Source organism: Cyprinus carpio, chromosome B24 (assembly GCF_018340385.1).
Source record: "Cyprinus carpio isolate SPL01 chromosome B24, ASM1834038v1, whole genome shotgun sequence".
NCBI lineage: Eukaryota > Metazoa > Chordata > Actinopteri > Cypriniformes > Cyprinidae > Cyprinus > Cyprinus carpio.
This window is the reverse complement of record NC_056620.1, coordinates 9,614,864-9,641,134: the sequence shown is the minus strand read 5'-3', so window position 1 is coordinate 9,641,134 and position 26,271 is coordinate 9,614,864. Positions and strand designations below refer to the sequence as shown.

At 36.6% G+C, this 26,271-nt stretch overlaps 3 protein-coding genes across 6 annotated transcripts; 1 reads left to right on the top strand and 2 right to left on the bottom strand.

The window, feature by feature from the left end:
- The first annotated feature begins 464 nt into the window (after nt 1–464).
- On the top strand, nt 465–18,652 carry tm9sf1 (transmembrane 9 superfamily member 1). Of its 3 annotated transcripts, XM_042751584.1 has the most exons (10): nt 9,527–9,543; nt 9,711–9,901; nt 10,802–11,022; nt 11,128–11,259; nt 11,628–11,750; nt 13,270–13,622; nt 13,923–14,077; nt 14,955–15,140; nt 15,402–15,675; nt 17,479–18,652. In XM_042751584.1, exons 3-10 carry the CDS (start codon nt 10,810–10,812, stop codon nt 17,870–17,872), a joined length of 1,830 nt encoding a protein of 609 aa, XP_042607518.1. In that variant the 5' UTR covers nt 9,527–9,543; nt 9,711–9,901; nt 10,802–10,809; the 3' UTR covers nt 17,873–18,652. The 3 variants fall into 3 exon arrangements, with proteins under 3 accessions (XP_042607519.1, XP_042607518.1, XP_042607517.1); XM_042751585.1 differs by lacking the exons at nt 9,527–9,543; nt 9,711–9,901 and adding an exon at nt 465–559; XM_042751583.1 differs by lacking the exon at nt 9,527–9,543 and having other exon boundaries at nt 9,668–9,901.
- fen1 (flap structure-specific endonuclease 1) lies at nt 5,208–9,473 on the bottom strand. Of its 2 annotated transcripts, none has more exons than XM_042751586.1 (12): nt 9,302–9,473; nt 8,939–9,038; nt 8,723–8,825; nt 8,464–8,566; nt 7,734–7,797; nt 7,535–7,644; nt 7,314–7,450; nt 7,132–7,198; nt 6,892–7,023; nt 6,261–6,412; nt 5,656–5,770; nt 5,208–5,457 (listed from the first exon to the last, which is right to left on the bottom strand). In XM_042751586.1, the coding sequence occupies exons 2-12, from the start codon at nt 9,018–9,020 to the stop codon at nt 5,380–5,382; spliced, it is 1,143 nt and encodes a 380-aa protein (XP_042607520.1). In that variant the 5' UTR covers nt 9,021–9,038; nt 9,302–9,473; the 3' UTR covers nt 5,208–5,379. The 2 variants fall into 2 exon arrangements, with proteins under 2 accessions (XP_042607520.1, XP_042607521.1); XM_042751587.1 differs by lacking the exon at nt 9,302–9,473 and adding an exon at nt 9,154–9,189.
- A 2,367-nt stretch (nt 18,653–21,019) lies between the features above and the next one.
- On the bottom strand, nt 21,020–24,663 carry nanog (nanog homeobox). Its single transcript, XM_042752190.1, has 4 exons — nt 24,117–24,663; nt 22,879–23,241; nt 22,667–22,785; nt 21,020–21,617 (listed from the first exon to the last, which is right to left on the bottom strand). The coding sequence occupies exons 1-4, from the start codon at nt 24,472–24,474 to the stop codon at nt 21,297–21,299; spliced, it is 1,161 nt and encodes a 386-aa protein (XP_042608124.1). The 5' UTR covers nt 24,475–24,663; the 3' UTR covers nt 21,020–21,296.
- Nucleotides 24,664–26,271: the final 1,608 nt, after the last annotated feature.

Genomic DNA, 26,271 nt, shown 5'->3' with positions numbered 1-26,271 from the left:
GATGGAACGTTATCCCGATCTGGAACAGCGTCGCGAGGGTTTCCCCCTCGAGGGAGCTGGTGAGGGCAAGCGGCACAAACACCCCCCTGTTCCTACATTTCAGCACGTCGGAATGAGCGAGAAAAACAAAACCCTTCTGAAAAAAACGAAAAATAACCAAGGGGAAAGGGGGTGCTGCTTACTTTGTTTTAGTTCTGGAATTCTGTCACAGTGTGCTACTGTGAGGTGCACGGAGCCAGAAACGAGGAGACGCAGATTCAAATGCAAACTTAAAGTCTTTAATAATGTCCAAGGAAACAGGAAACCACACGTAGCAAGGGGTGAATCTGAACAAATCCAGACAAGGGAACTCAACACAGGGATAACTATTTACACACATGACAAGATAATGGGATGACGAGACACACCTGGGATCAAATGAACTAATAACTCAAACACAACTGGAGACGAATTCACATGACAAGGACAGGAACAGGAAGGACCAAATAAGGAAAACGGGAACATACATGTGATACTGAGCAGTTGAAATTCGTATTTATTGCATGGACGGAGCAGAAATGTAAGTGTCTAAAGCATACGCACAGTTCCATGGAATGATAAATGTGTTTTAACAGTGTTGTTGAACCGAATGTATGATGGAAACTGATAAAATAACCACAGCATTTAACAACAACCTTAAAATAAGAGCGTGAGGTTTATCTGATAATCAGATGCATGAAAGTAGCGTTTGTTGCTATAGCAAACAGACATCAGGCGCGATTTAGCATTTTATTTTATGAAAATTAGCTAAAGAAGTTATTGTCCAGCAGTGTATTTGATTTCTTATAGCAAATTCAAAGTAATAGATAAGAAAAATAATTCCTTGTAAAATAAAAAAAAAAAAAAAAAAAAAAAAAAAAAAAAAAAAAAAAAAAATAAATATATATATATATATATATATATATATATATATATATATATATATATATATATATATATATATATAAAATAATGATAATACATACATAAAATTATTGTATTTGACATTTCTGTTACTTCTGAAATTATGGCTACGCCCCTGGTGTGACAAAAAGTTTTTTTTATACTTTTAAAGCTCTTTTTTAAAAAGAATGCAGAATTGAATCGTTATTATCGAATCCAATTTAACTGTGAATCGAATTGTTCTAAATTTGCATAGATCGTTCTTGAATCGAATCGAAAACCTATGAATCGAATCGAATCGCTGTCTACCCAAAGATTCATAGCCCTATCGGTAGAGAATAGCAAGATGGCCGCTCAAACACTTCCAGTGGCTTCACTGCCTGATGGCAGTTTAGAACGCAATGAGCAACCCAGTCATATCAGTGGCAAAGACGTTTGAAGTAACTGAAATCGTTTTGCAAAGAGATATGGACATGTAATGTGGTCAAGACCTGCCAGGAACTATTTAACCGTGCATTTCCTTAAAAATAATTGCACACCTTCAAACAATTGTCAACCAATCAGATTAAAGCAAGGGTCTTCAACCGGGGGTCCACAACGGTACTGCAGGGGGTCTGCCAATTAATGTTTGATCACAAAATTTTTTGTTGACAAAAAAATTAAAACATGGATAAAAAAAACATCACAAAGACAATTTTAAATATAAAAGCCCTGAAACAAAAGCAAGAGTACCCTCAGTTGATATTGTAATGATATAAAATTACTGGCAAAACAGATTTAGCAAACACGTTTTTGAGTTCGAGCTCTGGAGAACATGAAATGTTCAACATGTTTTTGCAGCCGTGGGAAATGTAGCCAATCCAGGTGTGCCTCACACATCCTGAAAAGTGAAGCTGCGGCCTCTTTGATCGCCCTCTGGTGGCTGGCTGCAGTACAGGTCATAAACCCCACCCTGCAGAGTTTTGCTTCAACCCTAATCAAACACACCTAAACAAGCTAATCAAGGTCTGAAGGGTTATTAGAAAGCTAGAGGCAGGTGAGTTTTAATCAGAGTTGGAGCTGAACTCTGCAGGGCTGCGGCTCTCCAGGACGGGAATTCGCCACCCTTGCACCAAAAGACCTCAAATGTGTATGTCACATAAGAGAGACACCAAAAACGTGCAGTTTTGGGTGTTCTCTAGCACCAGAATGGCCTAAGGCAGTGGTTCTCAAACCTGTCCTGGAGTACCCCTGCCCTATATCTGACACCTACTTCAGGTCTTGCAGTCTCCACTAATGAGCTGATGAGTTGAATCAGGTGTGGAAGATGAGGGAGACATAAAAAATGTGCGGGGCAGGGGTACTCCAGGACAGGTTTGAGAACCACTGGCCTAGGGGGTCCTTGCCCTGAAAAACATTGAAGACCCCTGGATTAAAGGATTCAACAGCTCCAGAGTATAACCCTGCATCCCAATGTGCATACTATCCACCCTATCTGCCCAAAGATATTGAAAATGACTATAACCACATAGAATTTAGGATGGATAGCATGCACATTGGGATGCAGACTAATGCTGGGTACACACCAAAAGATAATCGGACTGATTTTGGGCCAATTTCTCCCCTTCCGACAATCCTAGCTATGTCCCAATTATCTTGATGGTTCTACAGATTATCTTATCAGATTTTCCCTTTGTGTGACGTGTGTTAAGAGTGTCCGAACCTGATCGGAAGAACGTCAGAGCCGCCCCGATCGCAAATCTTAAATATTCAACATGTTTAATATTTACGATCAGAAATCCTGATGTGTGGGGGGAACCCCGAGGACAAACACGCACACGCTCTTAAGATTATCACGTGAAACGAAACAATATCCAATCAGAAAGTGAAATGATGGAAGACGGAAGCAGTCATGACGCAGTACAAAGTGAAACTGATGTGGACATGTTTTTTGAACATTAAAGCATGCTAACATATTCTATTACACCCAATGCACAAAATAATGATCTTTGAAAATAGTATCATATGACCACTTTAAGTTAACTTCTACTTTATTGATCTGTTGTATAAAAGCACTTTAAAGCGATCACTTAACGGTTTTATTTTATCACAGTATGGCGCAATATCTGAGCTACAGGTATAGCTACATTTCACACAAACTAATCTTCATTGTAATTGCAGTAATCTGTAAAACACTTTTGCAAATTTTTCACAACAAATACTTTTAGGAAACCATTGATTTTACTACAGATATTATTAAAAGTTTCTCTTTTGTTAATTTAACAGTGCAGCGTTGTTGTTTTTGCTACGGTCTTTTGTCATGGGGATTTTTAGGCCCTCTAACAAGGGAAAAATCCCACAATTCTTTCACCTATTCAAGTTACTTAAAGACTAGTGACTGAATCATCTTAAAACTTAAGGCATTTTTCCAATTTAAGGTGAGAATGAGAACATGAATAATGAGCATGGGAATAATCACTGTATATTTGCTTAAAAGATGCGAAAAAGGCTACAAGTTGGTGACGAACCCATGAAATAGTCAATGATTATAAATAATAATCAGAGTAATTTCATATAAAAGAAAGAACAATATAGTTTACAATGAACATACCACTTACCAGAGACAGAAATGTTTATGGGAATGTATCTGTATGTGTAATTCCAGTACTTTTTGGATGGGATTGTAGTTTTCATTTCCACCCGGAAGTAGTAATTATCTGTATGATTGTTCATGACATCATAGAAAACAGTGGTACATCCACTTTGACTAAGATTTCCAAGTATCTCTATATGACTGAATCCTTTGATGATGTTTGTACTTCCATTAAAAACCACCAAACTATCTGGCTGGAGAAAAGCATGGTTCTTCTTTATCCAACAACCAAATATACTTTTTGCATTCTTCAACATATTGTCTGGGGTGTTAAATGTACAAGGTATCTGCACACAAGAGCCCCTCAGTGCCATTATTTTGTTAGGCAATTCTGCATAATATGTAGGATCTGAAAACAGAAAATATAAACCATCACACTTTAAAATCTTTTGTTTAAATAAGTTAAACACTAAAGCTTTCTTATCTCATCTTTTTAATAAGAGGGAACGGACTCACTTTCCATTTGAACTTGTACTGGCAAGAACAGAAAAACCATGAAAAAAAAGACAAACATCTCAGGTGCTGTAGGTACAAACACAAACATGAAAATGTTATTTTTAATCTACAAAGGCACTTCACATGGGTGCCATACTTATTTTTTTATTTAAATTAGACAAGTTATTTTATCTGAATTATATTTTTTGTGCTGTCAAACGACTAATCGCAACCAAAATAAGTTTGTTTACATAATATATGTATGTTTACTCTGTATATTTATATGTATAAATGTTATCTTCATATAATTTCTACTATATATAAAATATATAAAATTTTAAATATACACATTCATGTTTGTGTATTTATATATACATAAATACACACAGTTCACACACATTATGTAAACAAAAACTTATTTTGGATGCCATTAATCGTTTGACAGCACTAATTTTAATATGAACATTTCTACATTAGATAAAGTCTGAAATGTGCTCAGAGACAATAAAATAATAGAAAAGCCTCACCTACAGTGGTACAATCCATCATTCATTCAGAGTAAAAATGAAAATGGCAAAAAAAATGAACCAGTCACCAAAGTCTGTAAAACATATCTAAACTATCAAATTACCAGAATACCCATTTAAATGCAAATCATTTCTGTACTTCAACACTAGAATATCATTCAACAGTTCCTTCCATGCAACAGTACTTCCTCATGCAAACCTGTTTATCAGGCTTGTGTATATTTCATTATTTGCATTTAATCTTATTTTTTTACTTCTTATTTTTTCGTTTATTTCATTATTTTTATGTAATTTTCTCTTATTTTTTGCACAGTCTAAAAAGAGTATGCCAGACTTACATTTCACTGCTTGTTGTATGCCATATAACTTGTACGTGACAAATAAAATCTTGAATCTATCCACCTTTTTCCTCAATGCAAAGCCTATGGGTGAGACTTCCGTTTCATTAGCTGCTATAGGTAAATAACGAGGAGAATAACAACGTGCAGTAAACTGTTATAATAAAACTGAAATAATGAAGTGTTGTAGTATAGTGGTTACAGATCTGGGCAGGTAACAAAGTTTACAGGTTTAACCTGCAGTATGGCCAGGAACAAAAAAAAAAAAAAAAAAAAATTCAGGTAATCAGCCTATTAGAAGTGCTCGGTCTCAGACACGCTGTAAGCAAACCAAACGGAAACAAAACAATCTGATATGATTAAATATTTATCTTTATTCAAGATATTATAGAAACAGAAAATAGGGCATTTAAAACATTTTTCTCCCCATGTACATTAAAATACTGAAAGCAACTGTTCTCACCGTTTAGTTCCTTAATACAAAATGTTTTGGCTGTTAATGACACTATAAGCTCTGAAATCGCTTTCATTTGGCTTTCTTGAATTTGCCTGGCGTAGCACTCGTCTTCTGCTTCTTTTTAGCAGATCCCTTTTTTTCAGGCTCCTATATAATAATAATAATAATAATAAAAAAAAAAAAAATTAATTACCTTTTTTCTTTAAACAGATAAACCAATCAATGTCTAATGAAGAAAGACATGCACGATTACCATAAAATTAATCATGACTGTATTATTCTTCAGAGTACTTAATTTTCAATATAGTTATAGAACAGTTAGTTTTAGTAATTACTTCCTCCTACCTTACGCTTGGAGGAAATTGATCCAGTTACAGTAAAGAATGTGTCCAGTCTTCCCTGGGTGCTCCCTTGTCTACTCTTCATGATTTTCTTACAGCCGTTACGGATACGATCCTCACTGGCAACACACAAATTTAACACGTCTGAAAAACATTCTGCTGCTGTGAAAACCACAAATGCAAAAGAACAACTTCCTTTCTATTTGCTCCTTCTCACAGCACAACAGGTTGCCCTTACCTGCTTTCCCCCCAAATAAGATGCTGGCTTTTACCTTATATTTATATCCTGCCCACAAATAAACTTGCCACATTACAACCTTTGTGTACAAGCCATTTAATATCAATTTTAACATGGCATCCGTCACAAGTTGCTTTAACTGTTATTTAAATATTAAAAATAAATAAATAAATAAATAGTGGTTTGTCCACACACACACACACAAACATTTGTAAATCGATTTGTAAATTAATTAATTTTATTTTAGACTGGCTTTTCTGACATTAGTGGTTTCTAGTTTAAGACTAATTAAGATTGATTTAGTTTAAGCAGGTTTTAGAAACAATCTTTGAGCAGAAACTTGTCTTTGCAGAGATTTGGTTGCTTTGTACCTGAACTGTTTCTCAGCACACATGAACTGAATCAGTCCATCCTCGTCAGGTTCATTCCACTTCAGATCAACAGAGGGGCCATCAATAACCTCAGGCTCCAAGAAGAGGGTCCGAGCCTCTTTATAGAGCCAGTCCTCTGGAGCTGGGTGCTTCTGCAACACAAAACAAGAAAAATCACATTGTAAAGACCATCTAAAAGAGGAGGTAGTGGTTAAAGGCTGCTATAAATATTCGAGCACACAACTTTGTTTTGGTTAGCATTTTAGCTAAGATGCAAAACTAAGTAAGCTGTTTACTGCAATGAGAGAGGTAGGCAGGATCATCTTATTTTACAAATAATAATAATAAAAAAAAAAAATACAGCTACATATTATTTCAATTATGTAAGAGACAGTAAAAAATTTAGAGCAAAAACAAATATATAATGAAACTAAATTCTAGCAGGAAAAAATTTATGGCTAGAAAAATTGTCAATACACTTGCCATATGGCCAAATTTATTTTCTGACCAAGCAGTACACTAACCGCCACTAGAGGGCACAATTATGCAAGTACATGATCCTGGATGTGATTGCAACATTCTGACAGTAAGCAAATGCCTTTAAAAAGTGTAAAAAAAACAAAAAACGTACATTTGGGTCAATATTCTCAAGGATCTCTTCAATAGAGCCGTGCTGTTTAATGAGGTCAATGGCCCTCTTGGGTCCAATTCCTTTTATAGTGCCACAGTAGTCACAGCCCAGGAGGATACACAGGTCAATGAACTGAGGAAGTCAATCAAACATAAACAGCAATTAGAAAGAACTGAAACATCTATAATTAGGTAGATATTTACATAAAAAGAAAAGACTGCAACAAAGCTTAGGTCTTACCTGTTGATGTGTCAGACCCATTTCCAGTAGAATACGACTGAAATGAAACTCTTGTATAGGGAGTTTTCTAGGAAAAAAAAAAAAAAAAAAAAAAAAACAAGCCCTCAATTCTCCATGACTATAATATATCCATATGTCTACATCAACAGATAATTTCAGATATTAAGTGCATCTATACATACTTTGCTTCACTGGCTGTTAGATGCCTCAACAGGACTGTTGTTCCAAATGTCAGACCGTCCATATCTTCTGTCGCTGTGGCATAAACCTTCCCTGATTTCACCAGAGCAGCACAACTCGCCTCGGCCTCACATGGAGCTTAACATGTAAGGTATACAATTTTGCTTACATCCATGATAAAAGATAATTCTGTGCAGTTTGCTCTCAGTGACTGTGGCAGTACCTCAATGTAAGGGACTCCCATTAGAGTAAGTAACCTCTTGCATTCCTCATTGTGTTGTTTGGTAACCTTCACTAGTCGCTTACTGAACTTGTCAATGTTCTCTTGTTCACCTGGGAGAAATCTTAGAATTAGGATCCATGTTAAAGAACTATAAAAAAATATATAAAAATAAAAAAAAAAGTTTTGAAAGTGTCTGTACCTGCTTCTTGTGCCTGAGCTAGAAGTTTCTCAGCCTCTGCTCGTCTCTCACCTCTCTTCTCCAGCTGTAGGGGTTAAAATAAAAAGATCTCTTAATACAGACAATACAATTATATTTTATATATAGTCAACATTTGGACAAGTGGATCAAAAAAAGTTGTCCTAAGACAAGAACGCATTTTGGTTTTAGGTTGTAGGACAACTTTAATGAAAGGTTTTGATCCACTTCAAAGGTTTAATTTAATTAAAATAATTGTTTCCTCTTATTATTGTTATCTGTAATGTTCAGTAAGACTTTTGTTTCATTTGTCATTTATTTCATGTATTATTTTAGTGTTACCGTCTCACCGGGATATACATGTTTTATGGACAGGCCACTTTTGACAAACTCATTCATCATCATGTGGCTTTCTATAATATTGGTGTTTATAATTACAGTTTAGAGTAAAAAGCAGATTTTGGTAGTTTAAGTAGTTTGGTATATTAACATTACAGTACATCAGTAAATAAAATATACTGTTATAAGTTGCATTGCAAGTATGACATCCTGCAATATCGTTAACACTGCCTCAATATTTATACAGTGAATTTCTGGCACAGCTGCATTTTATTTTATTTGTTTAGCTATAAATGCAAAATGACATCCACTGAAGTTGTGATCTAAGGAACGCTGTTTCCAGGTCAGAGTCGCTGCTTATTTCAACTGAGAATATTCCATTAGAGTGACGCACCTCTCCGGACTTCATCTGAGGTGGCTTGCCATCAAACACATAAACTGGCTTGATGCCGCTCTCCAGCATTCGGATGGTCCTGTAGAACATTCCCATGAGGTGGCTGGGGAGACACAGAGGTTGTGCGAATATTATAACCATGCAAATGTAATCTGGCACATGGTTAGAAAATCAAAGCATGCACTTTGAACTCAGTCAGCTTGTCATGTTTCCATGCAGACTTGCACAAATGATTGCAGACAACTTTAACGTTACATACCTAGTGGTCTCTCCATCTTCATTCTGCAACACATTACCGTCCTGTCTAACCGCGATTAAGAACTGGTAGATGCACATGGACGCATCAATAGCAATTTTCCTGCCTGCATGCATGTAAAATACATAAATATATGATGCAAACACTTAAATATGCTACATTTGAGTTTCACGGTTACAATCATTCAAGAAATAATGTTTAAATGACAGGAGGCCTCACCAAAGTAGTTTTTAATATCTTGCTCCTTGATAGCCGAAGGCGCGTGATCTGCAATGAGCTTTGCAAGTCCATGAATTCCCATTGTGATTGAATCAGAAATCTGAAATAATTAAAATCCATAGAAATTAAATTATTAAATGCATCAAGTAAGATTTGACAGTTAATAGTAAATTAGAAAAAAAAAAAAAAAAAAAAAAACACGGAGCAACTCATACATCAGTGTGAATAGTGAAGAATGAAGAAAACAAGCATCCAAAATAAAAGGTGACAACCCTCACGTGTATGATAAAGCGGCTTACGCGCGCCGCATATCTGCACCAACGGTTTACAAACTGTAAAACGTTAAAACAAAAGAAAACTTACCAATAAAAGGTTTCGGCTTCTTGCTTTTCAGTCGTAGACACAAACACACCCGCGCCAGATATTGTTGTCAATTTCGCGCGAAATCTTATACAGGCATAAATAGTCAAATTCCTGTGGCAGACGATGGAATCGATTTCTCAAAATTGTCTAGTTCAGCCTTCGCAAGGGAGAACAACAGAACGTGCATCTCGATCGATTAGTCAGGACTGGCAAGACATCAATGAGAGCGAAGAAATTTCCCGGTAACGCTTATCACCTCTTAAAATGCACGATAAACGTTTTATCTCATTGAAATCATACGTACAGCTGTGAATTAATGATGCAGAGACTTGTCGAAGCAGGTGCAGGTGTAGCGTTGTAGCCCCGCCCACCCCGGAAGATCCCAAGAAGGGTGTTTTTATTTTTTAAGGTGACGTGGATTCGCTGTGCGCCGCTGCTGATCTCGACCTTTCGGCTGTTTCATCGCCTAAAAGCAAAGCTCGGATGTCTTCTAACCCTAGCGATGTCCGGATATGATATTACACATACGGGAGTGCTGCTGACTGGAATTTAAAAATAAAAGAAGCGATTCTGAGGAATCCGAGGTAGCATCCGAAATAGGTCTGTTGCATTTCTGTGATGCGGAAGTATTTCAAGCATCTTAGCAGGCGAAGCTGATTTATAGTGCTTTTAAATCAGAGTGCAGACTAATTGATTTGTATCCGTTTATATCTATTTATTTAACCTCTCAAACTGATTTGAATTAAGCTGAAGACGTTAGAGAGACGGTTCTAGTTTTTGCACTCAACAAAATCCGACTTTCAGTATCACTTTTTATCTTTCTTTCTTTCTTTTACAGTGTATTTTACTTTCGCTAGTAAAATCGGTTAATTATGCATAATTACAAGCAACTAAACCAAACCCCAGCACTATGATAAGTATATGTTGTTAATTTATTTTTTAAAATATTCCAATTTATGTAAATACAATTTAAATAATTAAATTAACATAAATTATTATTTTCGCTCAAAATTATATTTTTTTTGCACGCACATTTTCCAATACGTTTGAATTTTATAACTACAATATTAAATCTAGTCATAACATGATTAATGTGAGTAAAAAAGACATTATAATAATACAATTAGCCATTTAAAATGGATTTATATGCCTGTGTTTTAAGCAGTCTAGCATGTAGTATATGCATAATAGTTTTCAAGATTCATATTTACATGATTTCTAAAAATTTAAATAATTAAATTTATGTAAATGATTAAGAGCCATTGTTTATTTTAGGTGCTGTGAGCATTTCTGTTAAATTATTAGTTCATCCCAAAATGAAATAACATGTTAATATTTCATGTAGTCTCCAAATTCATTAAAAGTCATTCAAATAGTTCTAAATGGAGTCTAGCATGTCAGACTGCAGGACCCGTCAACCACTTAAAGTAATTATGCGAATGTTTTTTGTTGTTTGCATAGTTGCTGACCCCTTTACATTCTTGGTTTGCCCACTGACAGGTGTTGTCATGACAGCAAGACTGGAATGTTCAGGCCCGTGTGTCGCTGGTCGATCCATGAGGCTCTGTGTGCTGGTCCTGTGCTTGCTGCCTCACTTTGGCTGGGCAGTCAGTTACAAGCAAGGCGATCCGGTGATCCTGTACGTTAACAAAGTTGGTCCGTATCATAACCCCCAGGAAACCTATCACTATTACACCCTGCCAGTCTGTAGACCTAAAGAGGTGAGTGTGTGCATTGCACTAATCAGTGTTATCTGGATCTTGTAGTGTGCTTGCTTTATGACCTCATGGTGCAATACAAGTTGTTATAGATTGACATGTTTGCAGGTCCGTCATAAAGCCTTGAGTCTGGGAGAGGTGTTGGATGGAGACCGCATGGCTGAATCTCTTTACAACATCCACTTCAAGGAAAACACGGAGAGACAGACGCTATGCAAGCTCACTCTCTCAGAGAAAGAGGTAGCAATGCAATCCTATTGGCAAAAATTTTCTCATCAAAGATGGTTAGGATTTATTTGTCTGTTTATTTGTGCAAGTTGGAATGGGAAATGATGAGAAAAATGAAATGTTTGCATTTATGGCAGGGATTCTCCATCCTGCTCCATCTCTAATCAAACATGGCTGAACCAGCTAGTCAGGGTTTTCAGGTTCATTTGAGAATGATAGTAAAGGGTGTGTTAAAGGATTGGATCTAAACTCTGTAGGAAGCCAGATCGCCTCGGGGAGGATTTAGCACATTTTCATGCCGTGGAAGAGGAAACGGCAGAGGCTTAGGGGAATGGAATTCTTTCTGATGTCTCATATTTGATACATTTTTGAAACCACAGGTGGATCAGCTGCGAGAGGCAATCGAGGAGCTGTATTACTTCGAGTTTGTCCTAGATGACATTCCCATCTGGGGTTTCGTGGGATACATGGAAGAGAGTGGATTCCTGCCTCACAGCCACAAGGTCTTTGTTTATGTCTCTGTCAGTCACACAAAACGTGCTTAGACACTTTGGCATGAATAAAAATGTATTTATTTCATTACATTAGAGAAGAATATTTATTTATCCAATGCGACTTACAAATGAGTACAATAGAATTAACCAAAATCAACAAAAGAGCAAGAATATGTGAAATGGCGTGACAAGCCATGGTTAGTCAATATATCAATACTAAAAACATTGATAGTTTTAAAATATTACTACTGTTCAAAAGTTTGATGTTAGTAAGATTTTTTTTCTTTTTGAAAGAAATTATTATTTTTATTCAAGGATGCATTAAATTGATGAAAAGTGTCAGTAAAGGCATTAATAATGTTACAAAAATGTTTAATATCAAATAAATTGTGTTCTTTTGAAATTTCTGTTCATTAAATAATCATTATGAAGAATGTTTAGTTTCCACAAAAATATTAAGCAGTGCAGCTGTTTTCAACATTGATAGTAATAAAAAAAAATTCGAGCAGCTAATCAGAATGATTTCTGAAGGATCATGTGACACTGAAGACTGGAGTAATGGCTGCTGAAAATTCAACTTTGCATTACAGGAATAAACATTTCAAGTAAAAATATGTTAAAATAGAAAGCAGTTATTTTTAATTGTAATAATATATTCAAAACTTTTGAATAGTAGTGTATATTAGAGTTTATAAAATATTAAATATATAAAATATTAAATGTACATTAGGCCTGCACGTTTATGACAAAAATCATAAGTGTTGATTATTCCCTTGAAATTGTAATTGCGATTTATTATTCATTTATTAATGATTATCACAATTTACACTGAATGGTGTTTATACCATTGTTTGATGCAACTGCATGCCATATATTTATATGAAAATAAACAAGCTGAAAACACTCTAACTGAAAAACTTTTAGTGCTTTTTTATAGTATTAAGCCTCAGATGTCAAATATACATCGGATTGGTTTCTTTAAATTATAAAAAAAGTAAAAATATGAATGGTATTATAATGTTATAGTAAAACAAAAATTTAAATAATGTGAAAAACCCTTAAGATTACATGTAGAAAGAAAAAAATGCATCTTAAGCACACAGAATAACATAAGTGGACTTGAATGATTAATTGCTGCTTTGAACGATTACGTAATTGTGGAATCGCGATTAGAAATTTGATTAATTGGGCCATCCTAATAATGTACATTAATTGTCCCAAGAACTTTTTGGGGCTGCTGTGTACTATTTTAATATTTGCTAATTTATTGAATAAAACTTTTATTAGGTTTCTTTTTTTATATATATATAGTTTTTATTATTTTTATTGCAGTTTTAGAGTTTGTTATTTTAGTACATCAAGTTAAACTGAATGAAAACAAAAAAAATGTTTAATTGGGAACTAGCTAAATTGCGACAAATTTTCAGGGTTTTTTTATATTTAATTTTATTTCAAGTAACAAATGGTTATGGTTTTAGGTTTAGTTAACTATAATAACCCTGATTTATTCACTGTTTTTGTACAACAGGTGGGGTTGTGGACCCACTTGGACTTCAATATAGAGTACAACGGTGACTCTGTGATCTTCGCCAATGTGTCCGTGAAAGACGTGAAGCCGGAGCCAATAGAGGAAGGCGGGGGAGATGCAGGTCATGGTGTCAGCAGCGGTGGTCTGACGGTCACTCACACTTACAGCGTGCGCTGGTTTGAGAGTACTTTGCCCCATTCACGCAGGGCGGAGCGCCTTAGAGACTATTCCTTCTTTCCTAAGACTCTGGAGATCCACTGGCTGTCCATCATCAACTCACTAGTGCTGGTGGTGCTGCTGCTGGGCTTCGTCATCATCATCCTCATGAGGGTGCTGAAGAATGACTTCGCCAGGTGAGGGTGTATCTGACGTCACGTTATATTATATTGTTATATATATTTATATTGTTATATTATTATATTAATTTCTTTTTGAAAAATCTTACTGACCCCAAACTTTTGAACTGTTGTGTTACTGTTGCCTTTAATTGTTCCTATGTTAATTTATTATCATAGTAAGTCAGGAGAAAGCAATAAAATAGACAGTATTTTTAAATTATCCATATAGGGGAAGAGGAGGGATCAACACCTATTACCCAGAAATCATTAATGAACAACGGTCTGATCAAACACTGTTGCTGTATGTGTGTACAGGTATAATGTGGAGGAAGATGGCAGCTGTGATGACCTGGATCAGGGGGATAATGGATGGAAAATCATCCACACGGATGTCTTTCGCTTCCCACCGTATAAGAGCCTCCTGTGTGCCGTACTAGGTGTCGGGGCACAGTTTCTGACTCTGGCCACAGGTATGACACACTACATTACAAAAATTTCAGAAGTCGAATCTCTCTCGTTAGTCATTAGTTGATGTGTACTTAGTATTTATGCATTTATTCATCAACGTCCATCTGTGAAGGATGTAGGCTTTCAAACATACACAACTGTTACTTCCGAGTCTACATTCCGCCACGCCTATTCAAACGGAACGTTCAGAAAAAGGGGCCAAAACAGACAGAAAAAAAGGAAGTTCATGACCCCTTTAATAATAAAATAATATTTTATGTTGTTTTCTCAGTCACTACTTTTCTGTTATTTGTGACCCTGGACCACAAAACAAAGGGCCAGTTTTTGGAAAATGAGATTTATGCATCATCTGAAAGCTGAACAAATAAGCTTTCCATTGATGTATGGTTTGTTAGGATATGACAATATTTGGCCAAGAGACAACTATTTGAGAATCTGGAATCTCAGGGTGCAAAAAAAGGTGTCCAAATGAAGTCCTTAGCAATGCATATTACTAGTCAAAAATTACGTTTTGATTTTTTTTACGGTAGGAAATTTACAAAATATCTTCATGGAATATGATCTTTACTTAATATCCTAATGATTCTTGGCATAAAAGAAAAATCAATAATTCTGACCCATATAATGTATTGTTGGCTATTTCTACAAATATACCTGTGCGACTTATGACTGGTTTTGTGCCTCAGGGTCACAGTTGTTTAGATGATTTTGCATTATTTTGTCTAAAACAATTGCAGCAATGAAGTGGTTAAATATTTGTACTAAGAGGGTGAAAGCAGTTGAGAACTGGGATGAAAATGAGAAGAGAGTTGCAGATAGGAAGAACATGACCTTCAGGTAACACACTAATTTCTGGATCCTCTTTACTGTTTTCTTTAGGAATCATTGTCATGGCGCTGCTGGGGATGTTTAATGTCCATCGTCATGGTGCCATAAACTCGGCAGCGATTGTATTGTACGCTCTGACCAGCTGTGTGTCAGGTTACTGTTCCTGCAGCTTCTACACACAGATACAGGGCCAGCGCTGGGTCTGGAATATTATCCTCACCTCTGCGCTCTTCTCTGGTGAGACACAACAATCTTCTGCATCTGTTACTCACTGTGCAATGTGCTGCCCAGTATGATTTTTTTTTTTTATTTCCAGTGTATTTTAATTTTAAAGGTTAATCTCTTACCCGACATACTGTACAACATGCTATTATTTTATTCTAAATATAGCCTGTCATAATTACAATGCTTTCATAAGCAGAAGTAACTGACATTTCGTCCAATCACTGCTGCTCTCTTTGTTATTCTCATTTCTGTCTCTCTCTTTGATACGTTTAGCCCCTCTCTTTTTCACCTGGAGTGTGGTGAACTCTGTACACTGGTGGAGTGGATCGACTCAGGCCCTGCCTGCCACCACCGTGCTTCTGCTGCTTGGTGCCTGGGTGCTGGTGGGTTTCCCTCTCACCGTTATTGGTGGAATTGTTGGAAAGAACAGAGCAGGCAACTTCCAGGCCCCGTGTCGCACCCGTAACATAGCTCGCCAGATCCCCCAGCAGCCCTGGTACAAACACACGGCCGTGCACATGGCCATCGGAGGCTTCCTGCCTTTCAGGTAAGAGCTGTGAATCTCAGCAGAAGGTTTCCAGACAATGGAATCTTTTCTTTAAAGGGGTGGTTGATTGTGATTTTTCTTTCTTTTAAAGTTAGTTAATCCGTAATGTTGCTCTTTAAGCATAAACTATATCTGCAATATCTGTTACGATGCTGAAAGTTCAATGCAAATGTAGATATCGTCTTTTAAAATTCTGGCAGTTAAATGCCTACAAAAACGGCTCGTAGGGACTACAACGAGTTACTTCCTGAAGAAAATTTACATAAGCCCTGCCACCAGGAACATGCAACAAAGGGGGCAAGTGCTGTTTTTTTTTTTTTTTTTTTTTTTTTTTTTTTTTTGAGAAGAGGAAGAGTTGTTGCCATGCCGTCAAAGCTAGGGGTGCACAAAGAAAAATATACTGATAAGAATCACCATTCTGTCTTCTAACGATTCTAATGAATTTGCTGTTCTAAAGCAGCGGTTCTTAAAGGGATACTCCATCCCAAAATGACAGTTTTGTCATTAATCACTTACCTCCATGTCGTTCCAAACCTGTAAAAGCTTTGTTCGTCTTCGGAACAAAATTTAAGATATTTTGGATGAAAACCGGTAGGCTTGAGACTGTCCCATAGTCCAGGAAAGTATGAAAAGCATCGTCAGAATAGTCCATCTGCCATCAGTGATTCAACCGTAACATTATGAAGCGACAAGAATACTTTTTGTACACGAAGAAAACAAAAATAATGACTTTATTTAACAATTCCTCCTCTCCTCTCTCTCTCTCTCTCTCTCATCAGCTCCAGTAAACTGTGTATATGTTAACACGTATTAGACTGCACCCCATAAACATAATCAAGCCTACAAAAAAAAAAAACAGTCACCTACCCCTTTAGAAATTCGGTCCAAATAAATCTAAAGTGTGTGTGTGTGCACTTGTACAGCTATCTTTGTGAGGGCTGGTTTGAGTTTTTGACCATCTGAGTGAGGACAAATTTGTAAATTGAAGACACTTTGGCCAGTCCTCACTTTCTGAGACCCCTTTCAAGGCCTGTTTAAGGGTCAAGACTTGGTTTTAGGGGTCAGGTTATAATTAGGTAAAGGTTAGGTTTAGAGTAAGGGTTTGGGTAAGGCGCTTAGTTCTGATGGGTACGTTAAGGGTTAAGAGCTAGAGATTGCATTGTGTCAGTGTATGTCCTTACAAGGATAGCTATACAGAGTGTGTGTGTGTGTTTAAGGATTAAAAACACTATATACTGTATTACATTATGTAAAAAAAAAAAATAATAATAAGATATATAATTTAGTTTGTTTTATATATAATAGAATTGATTAAATTAGAACTTTTTGATTTTTTTAAAATAATTAAATATTGTTTTCTTACATAAGATATAAATTCAATATATTAATTACATATAAATATATTATAGTAATTTTTAAAAAATATAAAAAAAATTATATATAAAAAAATATTTTAACAAATGTAAGAAAACGTGTGTGTGAGTGTATTATATTAGTCCCACACAGTGTGCCTCTGTTGTATGCTGTTATATTTAATATAATGTTTAAAAATATTTGTTTATATAATAGAAATACAGTCAAACCAAAGTTTATTCAGACACCTTTAACTTTTTAAAACTGTGTCAGAACAAATTCATCTTGATAATGTCAGATAACTTTGATAGAAAGGTACGTAATGGATTACAATCAACCAAAAATTATTCAGCTGTTAAATTTAAGTACACAATTAGAAAATACCAATTTAGGTCAACCAATCACCAAGCAATGCTTCCTTTCACATGTTTTTTCTGCTCAACTTTGCAGTGCCATCTCAGTAGAACTGTACTACATCTTTGCCACCGCGTGGGGTCGTGAACACTACACACTCTACGGCATTCTGTTGTGCGTCTTTGCCATCCTGCTCTCGGTGGGCGCCTGCATCTCTGTGGCCCTCACCTACTTCCTGCTCTCAGGCGAGGACTACCGCTGGTGGTGGAGAAGTGTTCTTAGCACCGGCTCCACTGGCATCTTTATATTTGTTTACTCACTCTTCTACTACCACAATCGCTCCAACATGAGCGGCCTTGTACAGAGCATCGAATTCTTCGGATATTCCTTGCTCACTGCGTTTGTTTTCTCGCTCATGCTGGGAACGGTCTCCTTCTGGGCTTCTCTGGCTTTTATTCGTTACATCTACCGTAGCCTTAAGATGGACTGAGTTTGTTTCCTCTCAAGTTTCCTCACATGGGGAAGAGACACATGGACCAGGTCCTCATGGAGCCCTGCATGAGCAGGTTTTGTGTTGCTGAATTATATTAAACTATCAAAACTGTTGATGCCAATCTTAAAAGGAATGGGGAACAGACAATGTGACTGACTAAAGACTAATTTAATATTTTATTTTGCTCACCAACACCCTGATACTTAATTCACATAGATATATATATAGTTGCTAGATTATATGCACATCAAATACAGACGTATTAGATCGTTTGTGCTGAATGGAACAGCTTTTCATATTTCAAATGTTGCTTTTCAAATATCCAAGACTTGAAAGTTCTGTTTTGGATTTTGTTTATGTAGTGAATATGGCTAAAATGATTAAATGTCAGTTTCAAAACATAAGGGGAACGAATCAGAGGCCTTCATACTTATCGATGTTTCATAAGACCATTGAGGAGATGAAGCATTTGTTTGTACTGTAGGTGGGTTTACTTGATTAAAGGTGGATGTTGTTTTTATGGAAGGATATTATAATCTTTGAGGTAAAGAGATGTGTCATATTGTTTTCAGAAGGTGCAGTATACACATTTAGACCAAAAAAGTAATTTTGGAAGGAAGGTTTAACGGGGCAAGCTGAAGAAATGAAGAATTGATTATGGAAGCAATACCATGCTCTAAAGTCGCCATCAACTGTGATCTGTTGCAATGTAAATATACTGTTTTCAATAAAGTCACTTTTATTACGGTAAGAGAAATAAATGTGGGTAAAATGCAACAATGGTGGTGTCTATTGAACATAATATGTGTAAATTGATTTGAAGCTCATTCTCAGAAATGACTTGCCCTTTTTGACATACATTCTTACACACTTTTGTTAAAAAGTTTAATGTTTTTGAAAGAAGTCTCTTTAACCATGGCTCTATTTATTTGATCAAAAATACAGTAACAAGTACACATTGTCAATGTAACATTGAGCAATATAACCAATCACAGACATCTCTGCTGATTTCTTGAACGCAATGGCCAGTCAGAGGCATTTAAGTTATTATCCATTCAACAATCGAAACGGCAGAGATTTTTTTATTACTGAATTCTGTATAAGCTCATGAATCCTATCATTAATTGTAACAGTATAGTCACGATGTAAAGAAGAAATTCAACATGCAGTGTAGACAACTTTGTTGTCAGATTGTCATGAATTAAAGTGAGTGTCAGTCAGCTTTTTAGTCATTATGAAGGGAGCACTCTTTGCAAGCATTCTTGGCTTTATATAATCAATAAAAGTTTTGTTATTCATGCTGCTAAGAGGGCCAACGGCCACATACACTTTGCGTACACATACACAAGTTTTGAGAGTGACATCCGCATAAATGTGGCATTCACCCCCAAAATTGCAATCTATGGAACAAAAATATCCCTGCGTTCCATTTGGAAGGGCTCATCCTTATGCCTTAATCCATTCAAAGGGTTTACCCTCCGGAGTGAAAGCTTCAAAGGGTTAAAGGGTGTAGAGGACCAAACTGTTCCTTGAAGTGCCCTTCTGCATCATCATATGGAGGTGCCATCATCCTGAAAAGAATCAAACCAAAGAATCATGGGGGGGCCAAAGTGTCCCACAGTTGTACCCTTTGAAATCCTTCATTCTGAAGGCCCCTTTGAAGTGGCTAGTTTTACGCACTTTGGTTTGGATTTCCATTATTGGTTTTCCCTCCGACATGCCCTTCAGGGGGCGATATATGCCATTTTGAATGCAGTTAATGTCAAACCAAAAGTGCACTACACATGTCCTAAAAACACCCACCCACACACACCCACAGACTGTTGGCTAAACATCTGATGCATAGGGGACACAAAAGTGGAAACGCTTCAGGAGTGTCGAAGTCGTCATCGGATTGGTTGAATTCTACAGGATTTCCGGGAGACGCGTCACATTCTTTAACGTTCTGTCTGGAAACAAAGATACTGTTGTGCCAAACCCCCTCAAGAAAGAAGAAAGCCGTAGTGTTTACAACTGTGACAACGGGTCCTTATCAGGGTCAACTAAACACTGGAGTTTCAAGAGTATGTGAAATATTTAAAGGTCGTGGCACAGAATCTTTCAAATACGTCAGAGTTTACACACCGTGGTGACATTTCAATGCCCCGAAACATGATGCTGAACCAAACGAACTGTGATTGGTTGAATGACATTTCGGTCAAACGGCCTCATGGGTGGACCTTGGCCAAAGAAAACTGCCTGCCACGAATTCAAGACCTTCAGCCGCAGTCTGAAGTTCTGGCTACGCGAGACTAAGGCTAGAGCACACGCACCAACTTTAAAAGTAACTTCTGTTTTGACTCTGGAACTGGGCCTGCAAATACCATAGAATTCATAATAGAACAAACTAAATGTTTAGTTTTATATTTGTGGTAAATCTCAATTAACAAAAAAAAAAAAACTGTTAGGAACAGCATAATATAAATTAGATGATCATGTGACACCATTCACCTCAAGGAAGAGAGTGTGGAAGTTTACATTAAAAAGCATGGTTAAAAGGTACACCAAGCGATTTTTGAAAAACACTTGACCAAAGTTTCGGACCAAAAAGCTTGTAGCCAATCAGCAGTAAGGGGGCGTGTCTTGTAATGACAGGAGTGCGCTCCGTTTGAGTGCACAGGACTAGCAGTTGACTACAGAGAGAGATGGCAGATATATTTAAAATAAAAACATTGGTTTAAAAAAAAAAAAAAAAGAAAAGGCTCAAGTTGAAGAACAGATAAAATTTATTGCTCAACCGGGTCAAAATGAAGTTTTTGGGTGGGCAAGGAGTATTTTGTAAGCACAAGCCTAAATGAGTGGCAGTTACAATGCATTGTTCAATTAATATAGACCAGGTACAGCGAGCAAGAATTTTCTAAGAAAACGCACAAATGTAGCACAGATCACAAACAGAAGTGGTGAAACGCATGGAAATTGATACACAGAACAAAACAGTGCAGTACAGACAATCTTCTCCAATACACATCATATCTAGAGCAGTGCCTTGCATATGCAAATTCATGTAACTCAATCAACTTGTCCTGACTAAATTTATTAAAAAAAAAAAAAAAAAAAAAAAAAAAAAAAAAAAAAGTAAACAAGCACCTGGAAGGGCAAAGGATCATGATATTAAATATTCTGAAAGGTACAATGAAGTTATAAAAATAGATTTCGGTTTAAAACATGCTGAGGATTAAAAATAAAAATAAAAAAAAAAGCTAACTTTACAAGAAAAAAAAAAAAACATCTCATTGTCTCATTTGACCCCAACTGGCAACCCATGACATCACTGCCTAAAAGTTATCCAACAGTTTTTTGCAAAAAATGTAAAAAAATATTTACAAATACAGTAAACGCCCAGGCTGCGGGGCTGAACGGGAATATACATAAGCAGCCGGACTCACAGCAAAGTCATTCCTTTCGTTGTCCACTGGGCGGCACTAGGCATGGATGCCATTGGAGTAGGGCTGTCTTCTTTGTTGGCCGCATTGCTGCCATCACGGGCTTGCATGTAGCTAGTAGGGCTGGGGAACTCGTAGTGCGTCACAGCTGGGGGCACAGGCCAGTTTCCCGGGGGTCTTGCGGTGGCCTGGGTAGGAGAGCGTGGCTGTGGGTAGCTGGAGTAGAAGGGCGTTTGTGGAGGACTCCTCTTGAACACAGGCTCTCTCACCTGAGGGTTACTGTAGGGGTCTTGGGTTGCTCGAGGGGTTTCAGTCTGAAACTAAGAGAAATGGGGTGTTAAAATAGGCTTTTTCCTTTTTTATATGCACACACCACAACCAAACATGGGTCATTTGTATCATCGTGCCTTTAAGACATTAACCAAACTACTGAAATGCCTCCTTTGTAGATGATAACTTGCTCTATGTCCACATTGATCAGTCCTGCTACTATCAAAACAGAACAAGCAACAACGTAGACACTTAAAACCAGTATGACTTGTTCTACAAAAAGACTTTTGGGGTGGGAATTTGGTCCAGTGTTGTTTTGGATCCATCTGACTTTACTTGTATGGAGGGATGTAACATGCACTGTCACAACAAGTGAAAACTTTAAACTCGCAAAACATTAAAAATAAAGCCAAAGTTACGTTTATTTTAAATCACTACTTCCAACGATAACTGTTCATTAACCAGAATAGAAATATTCATGGTTTAACTAAACAAACAAACAAAAAAGGGAATTGCAGCATTCTACACATATGCCAAGTTGCATAAATAGAAATGGAAGCTTAGATGTCAAGCTTAAAATTTTACCAATTTAAAATAACATTTCTCTTTTTAATTGACAAATTATATATACATATATTCATTCAAAGTCTAAATATTGAATTTATCCCAGGGATGACATAGCTGAACTTAGCAGTCTTCAGTGTCACATGATCCTTTTAAAAATAATTTTAATATGCTGATTTGGTGTTCAGACATCTCAATCTTGAAAAAGCAATCTATATTAAATATGCACAATTAATTTATTTCTAATTCAGTAATGCATATTTGAGCTTCTGTTTATTCAAGCTTCCAAGTTTACCATATTTATGCACTCTTACAATAATGGTGACTTGTGAAAAGCCCAAATTAAGTGTGAAATTTTAATTTATCTAAACTTTGATACATGCTGTCGCCATTCAGAATACTGTAAATAGCTGCATTTTTGTACTGTAATGTCAAAAATAAAAACATCCTTCTAAAAGTCATGTTTTGTGTTCCACAAAATAAATAAAATCATACAGATATGGAATTACATGGTTTGACATGAAACTAGACTCACCTGAGAGTGAGAAGCTGGTGTGCTGGGTACGGCATTGACGACATACCTCTCAGTCATCCAACTACTGTCTCTTTGATGCCTCTTGAGTTTCATCCTACGGTTTTGAAACCACGTTTTCACTTCAGAAAGAAAAACATGATGATTGTCATTATGATCATTATGATGACAATCTACTAAAACTTAAACCATTTCAACATTCTCTTCATCACAAACCTGTTTGTACGTTAGACCCGTTGCTCCAGCAAGCATCTTCATCTCTGCAGGTGTGAGGTATCTCTGGATATTGAACCGGTGAATCAGAGCATTCATCTGCTCCTCAGAAAAGGCAGCCCGGGTCTTGCGGGTCTGGGTTGGAGGTCGGGCTGGAGATGCGGTCAATGCAGGCAGCGGAGGAAAGGCTTCCAACCCCAGATTCAGACTCACCGGGTCCTCTTTTGCTGCAGAGATGGAGTTTGGGATCTGCTCTCCACTGTCAGGACTGCCACGGTCCGTCTCATAGTCCCGATCTCCCCAGGACTGAAGATTGAGGTTGGTCAGAGCACCACCCTCACGACTGCTGCCCGAGCTCCAGGAATCTACTCAAATGAAGGGGGAAAATAAAAAAAAGAAAAATAAAAAACCCTAACAACATGGTAGACCAATACATTTGAAACAATTTGATGAAACATTAAAATGCAAATATAAAGTTGCTTGTGTTTCCTTAAAGTGTGATCATAAACCAGAACACATCAGTGGCAGGTTTATTGCCAATTTGGCATCCAACAAATAAAACTATTTTAAAAGAAAAAGATAGTTTTGGTGACCAAAATAAAGTTTAGTCAATTAGATTTATTTAAAAAAAAAAAAATTATTGTGTATCTATTTAAGTTTGGGAATATTGAATTTTGCTGCATTGGCAACTAACTGAAATAGGCTCCTACAAATAACAAAGCTAAAAAAAGAAAGCCCATTACAAAATTAAAGCTTAAACTAATTAGTGAAAACATACAAAATATTGAAATCACATTAAATACCATAAATACATATTAATAAACTTATTTTTTCATTCATTTGTGAGGAGTTTAACATACATGATTATTTTTTACAAGTACTTTGCTATTTAGAAATTAAAACTACATAATTCATTGCTAATAACGTTCTAAAAAAATGAATTTTATTTGGGCTATCCATGAAGCAGGGGTGGGGGGGTAATTTCCATTCAGAAATCCCTACTAAAGCACACAGCAGAATAGCAAGGAAAACGTAGAATTAAATGTGAAATTAAGAGGTATAAAACTCAGAAAATTCTTATAATACCATTTAAAATAAAATTAATTTACATCCTTTCACAATTTTTTTACACTGTCAAGCTATTATTTTTACTGTATAAATTAGTAGCTCCTTGAATTGGGATAATTGGAGATTAAAATGATTTAATTGGTGAGGCTTTGGGGTGTCAGAGGAGGGTTACCTGGCGTATGGGCCTCTGAATCACTGGGTGTATCGCTGCCGGCCTGCTCTGCGTCTTTCGGCTTCGGATCGGTCTCAGTCTTACTGTAGGAGAGGAAGAGCCGCCCGTTCTGCGCGTGGCTCGGATAGTGGCCGTAGGCGCTGGTACTGCCGTTCTCCGGGCTCCAGGGCGGCGACTGCTGTGCGGTTTGCGCGGAGTAATAGGTCGCGGTGACCCCGCCGGAGTGAGTGTACGCGGTCTCGGCCCAGCTGAGATTCGGGTGGCCGTGCTCAGACACTTGCGGGTACACGAGCCCGTATGCATACGCATGATAAGACGGGTTGAAGTTGTAACTTACTGGCATCTTCCAATCCGCCATTCCGTCGTCAAATGAACGCAGAGCAAAAAGCAAATGTGTAGAGTTGGACCAATTAATGGCCTAATTAACAACACCCGACTACAAAACCCCAAAGGGCACGACTACCCTCGAATACGGATGAATATAACAGCTCTCCTCATAGTAACGCAAACAGACCCCCTGACATGACCTGATGAAGACGCGTGGAGAAGCTGATTTATAAAGCCAGGTGAGCGGGAGTGGGTTGGGCGGAACCGCGACGAGATGCTCGGACCAATCAGGTGCGAGTTCTGAGAGGCGGCAGACACACCCTCATCACACATTTACCTGGACCACATTTATAACTATTATACTTGCTTATATTCATGTAGCGTTTTAGGTTTTACATTTTTACCTCCAATACTGTTTAGCCTACATATTAAAGAAAATGATGCTGACAATAAAATAAAAAGTTACATTTTTATTCACAGCTTTTTCCACAACTTTTTACAAAAAAAAAAAATTAAAGAACGACGCTAAAATTAAATTTAAACTAAAGTCTTTTTTACACTAAAACAGAGAACTATTATTATTAAATATGTATCATTTAGTTAAATTAGCATACTTTAGCACATCAAAATGGTAAGCTACATGAAAATGATTTTTTAAATAATTACTTGTGATTATATGTGCCCAACAAGTTATTTCATTTAACCCTTGGTTTTTTGACAATGCACCTGGTTTTGGTATTTGTTTTAGCATTTTAAACCTTAAAGTAGGTTAAATTTTCGAACATAATTAGTGCAGGCTTCTTATCTCTGTAATCTATTGTCTGTTTTAAATGTTTACCACAGTTTCTTTCAGGGGAATTGCAAGCTCACAATCATTTCTTTAGATTAGCGTGATTAATCCTACAAAAGCTAGACAAAGCCTTATGTGAACACGTTTTAGAACCATATAAGTGTGATAATCTAAAGCTTTCTTTCTGAAAATGTTTGTGGAGTATGGAATGCTGCTGGGCAGTTACTGGCAGGAGTGTTAAACAGGTTTGCCTTAAATTACCACCTGAATAGGTGTGTTTGTAGTCCACCCTGCCTGCTGCATTAGAATGGAAATATTCCAGTATGAGGTGAAAATATGTGATAATCATGGAGTGATTGGAGAGACCACAGATCTGTTTATATGGGAAAGAGGTGTGAATGAGTACGGAGGTGGTGGCAGAAATGCATCTTTTTGCACTTTACCAATTCACCTCCAACAAATAAAAAATAAACAGAAAAAAAAAATCTAAATAAAAAACAAATAAAAAAATTTTATCAAACATAGTGCTAAACTTAGGCTAATCTTTAATGAAATATATTTATTTATTTATTTGTTTGTTTAACTATTATTGCCAGATAATAACAGCAACAAAAATAAGAGTTATCATCTATCGTGGCTTTAATTATAACTAATTATCGGCTTATTTCATGCACAAGCAAGTCAACTTGCCTTATTTATTATTATTGTTATTTTTTATTTTATTTTATTTTTGACGCAAACAAAAGCATAGTCGTGCGGCTTGTTTTTCTGTAGTGCAGAAAAGTTTTGATTTGCAGTAATGCTGATGGCTGTTTGTCATCTGCAGAACATCTCTTTTTAATGGAGATTCAAATGCAAATAGCCCATTAGCACGTCATGTCTAGCAAGCATCTGCATCAACACGATCTACTTCAAAACAAACAGAAACAAAATACGAACAACTTTACAGATTTTACTCCTTGAACGACACAAACAGTTTCATATGATTTGTCTTTTTTTTCATAGGCATGTACACAGTGAATTTCGACCTCCTTAACC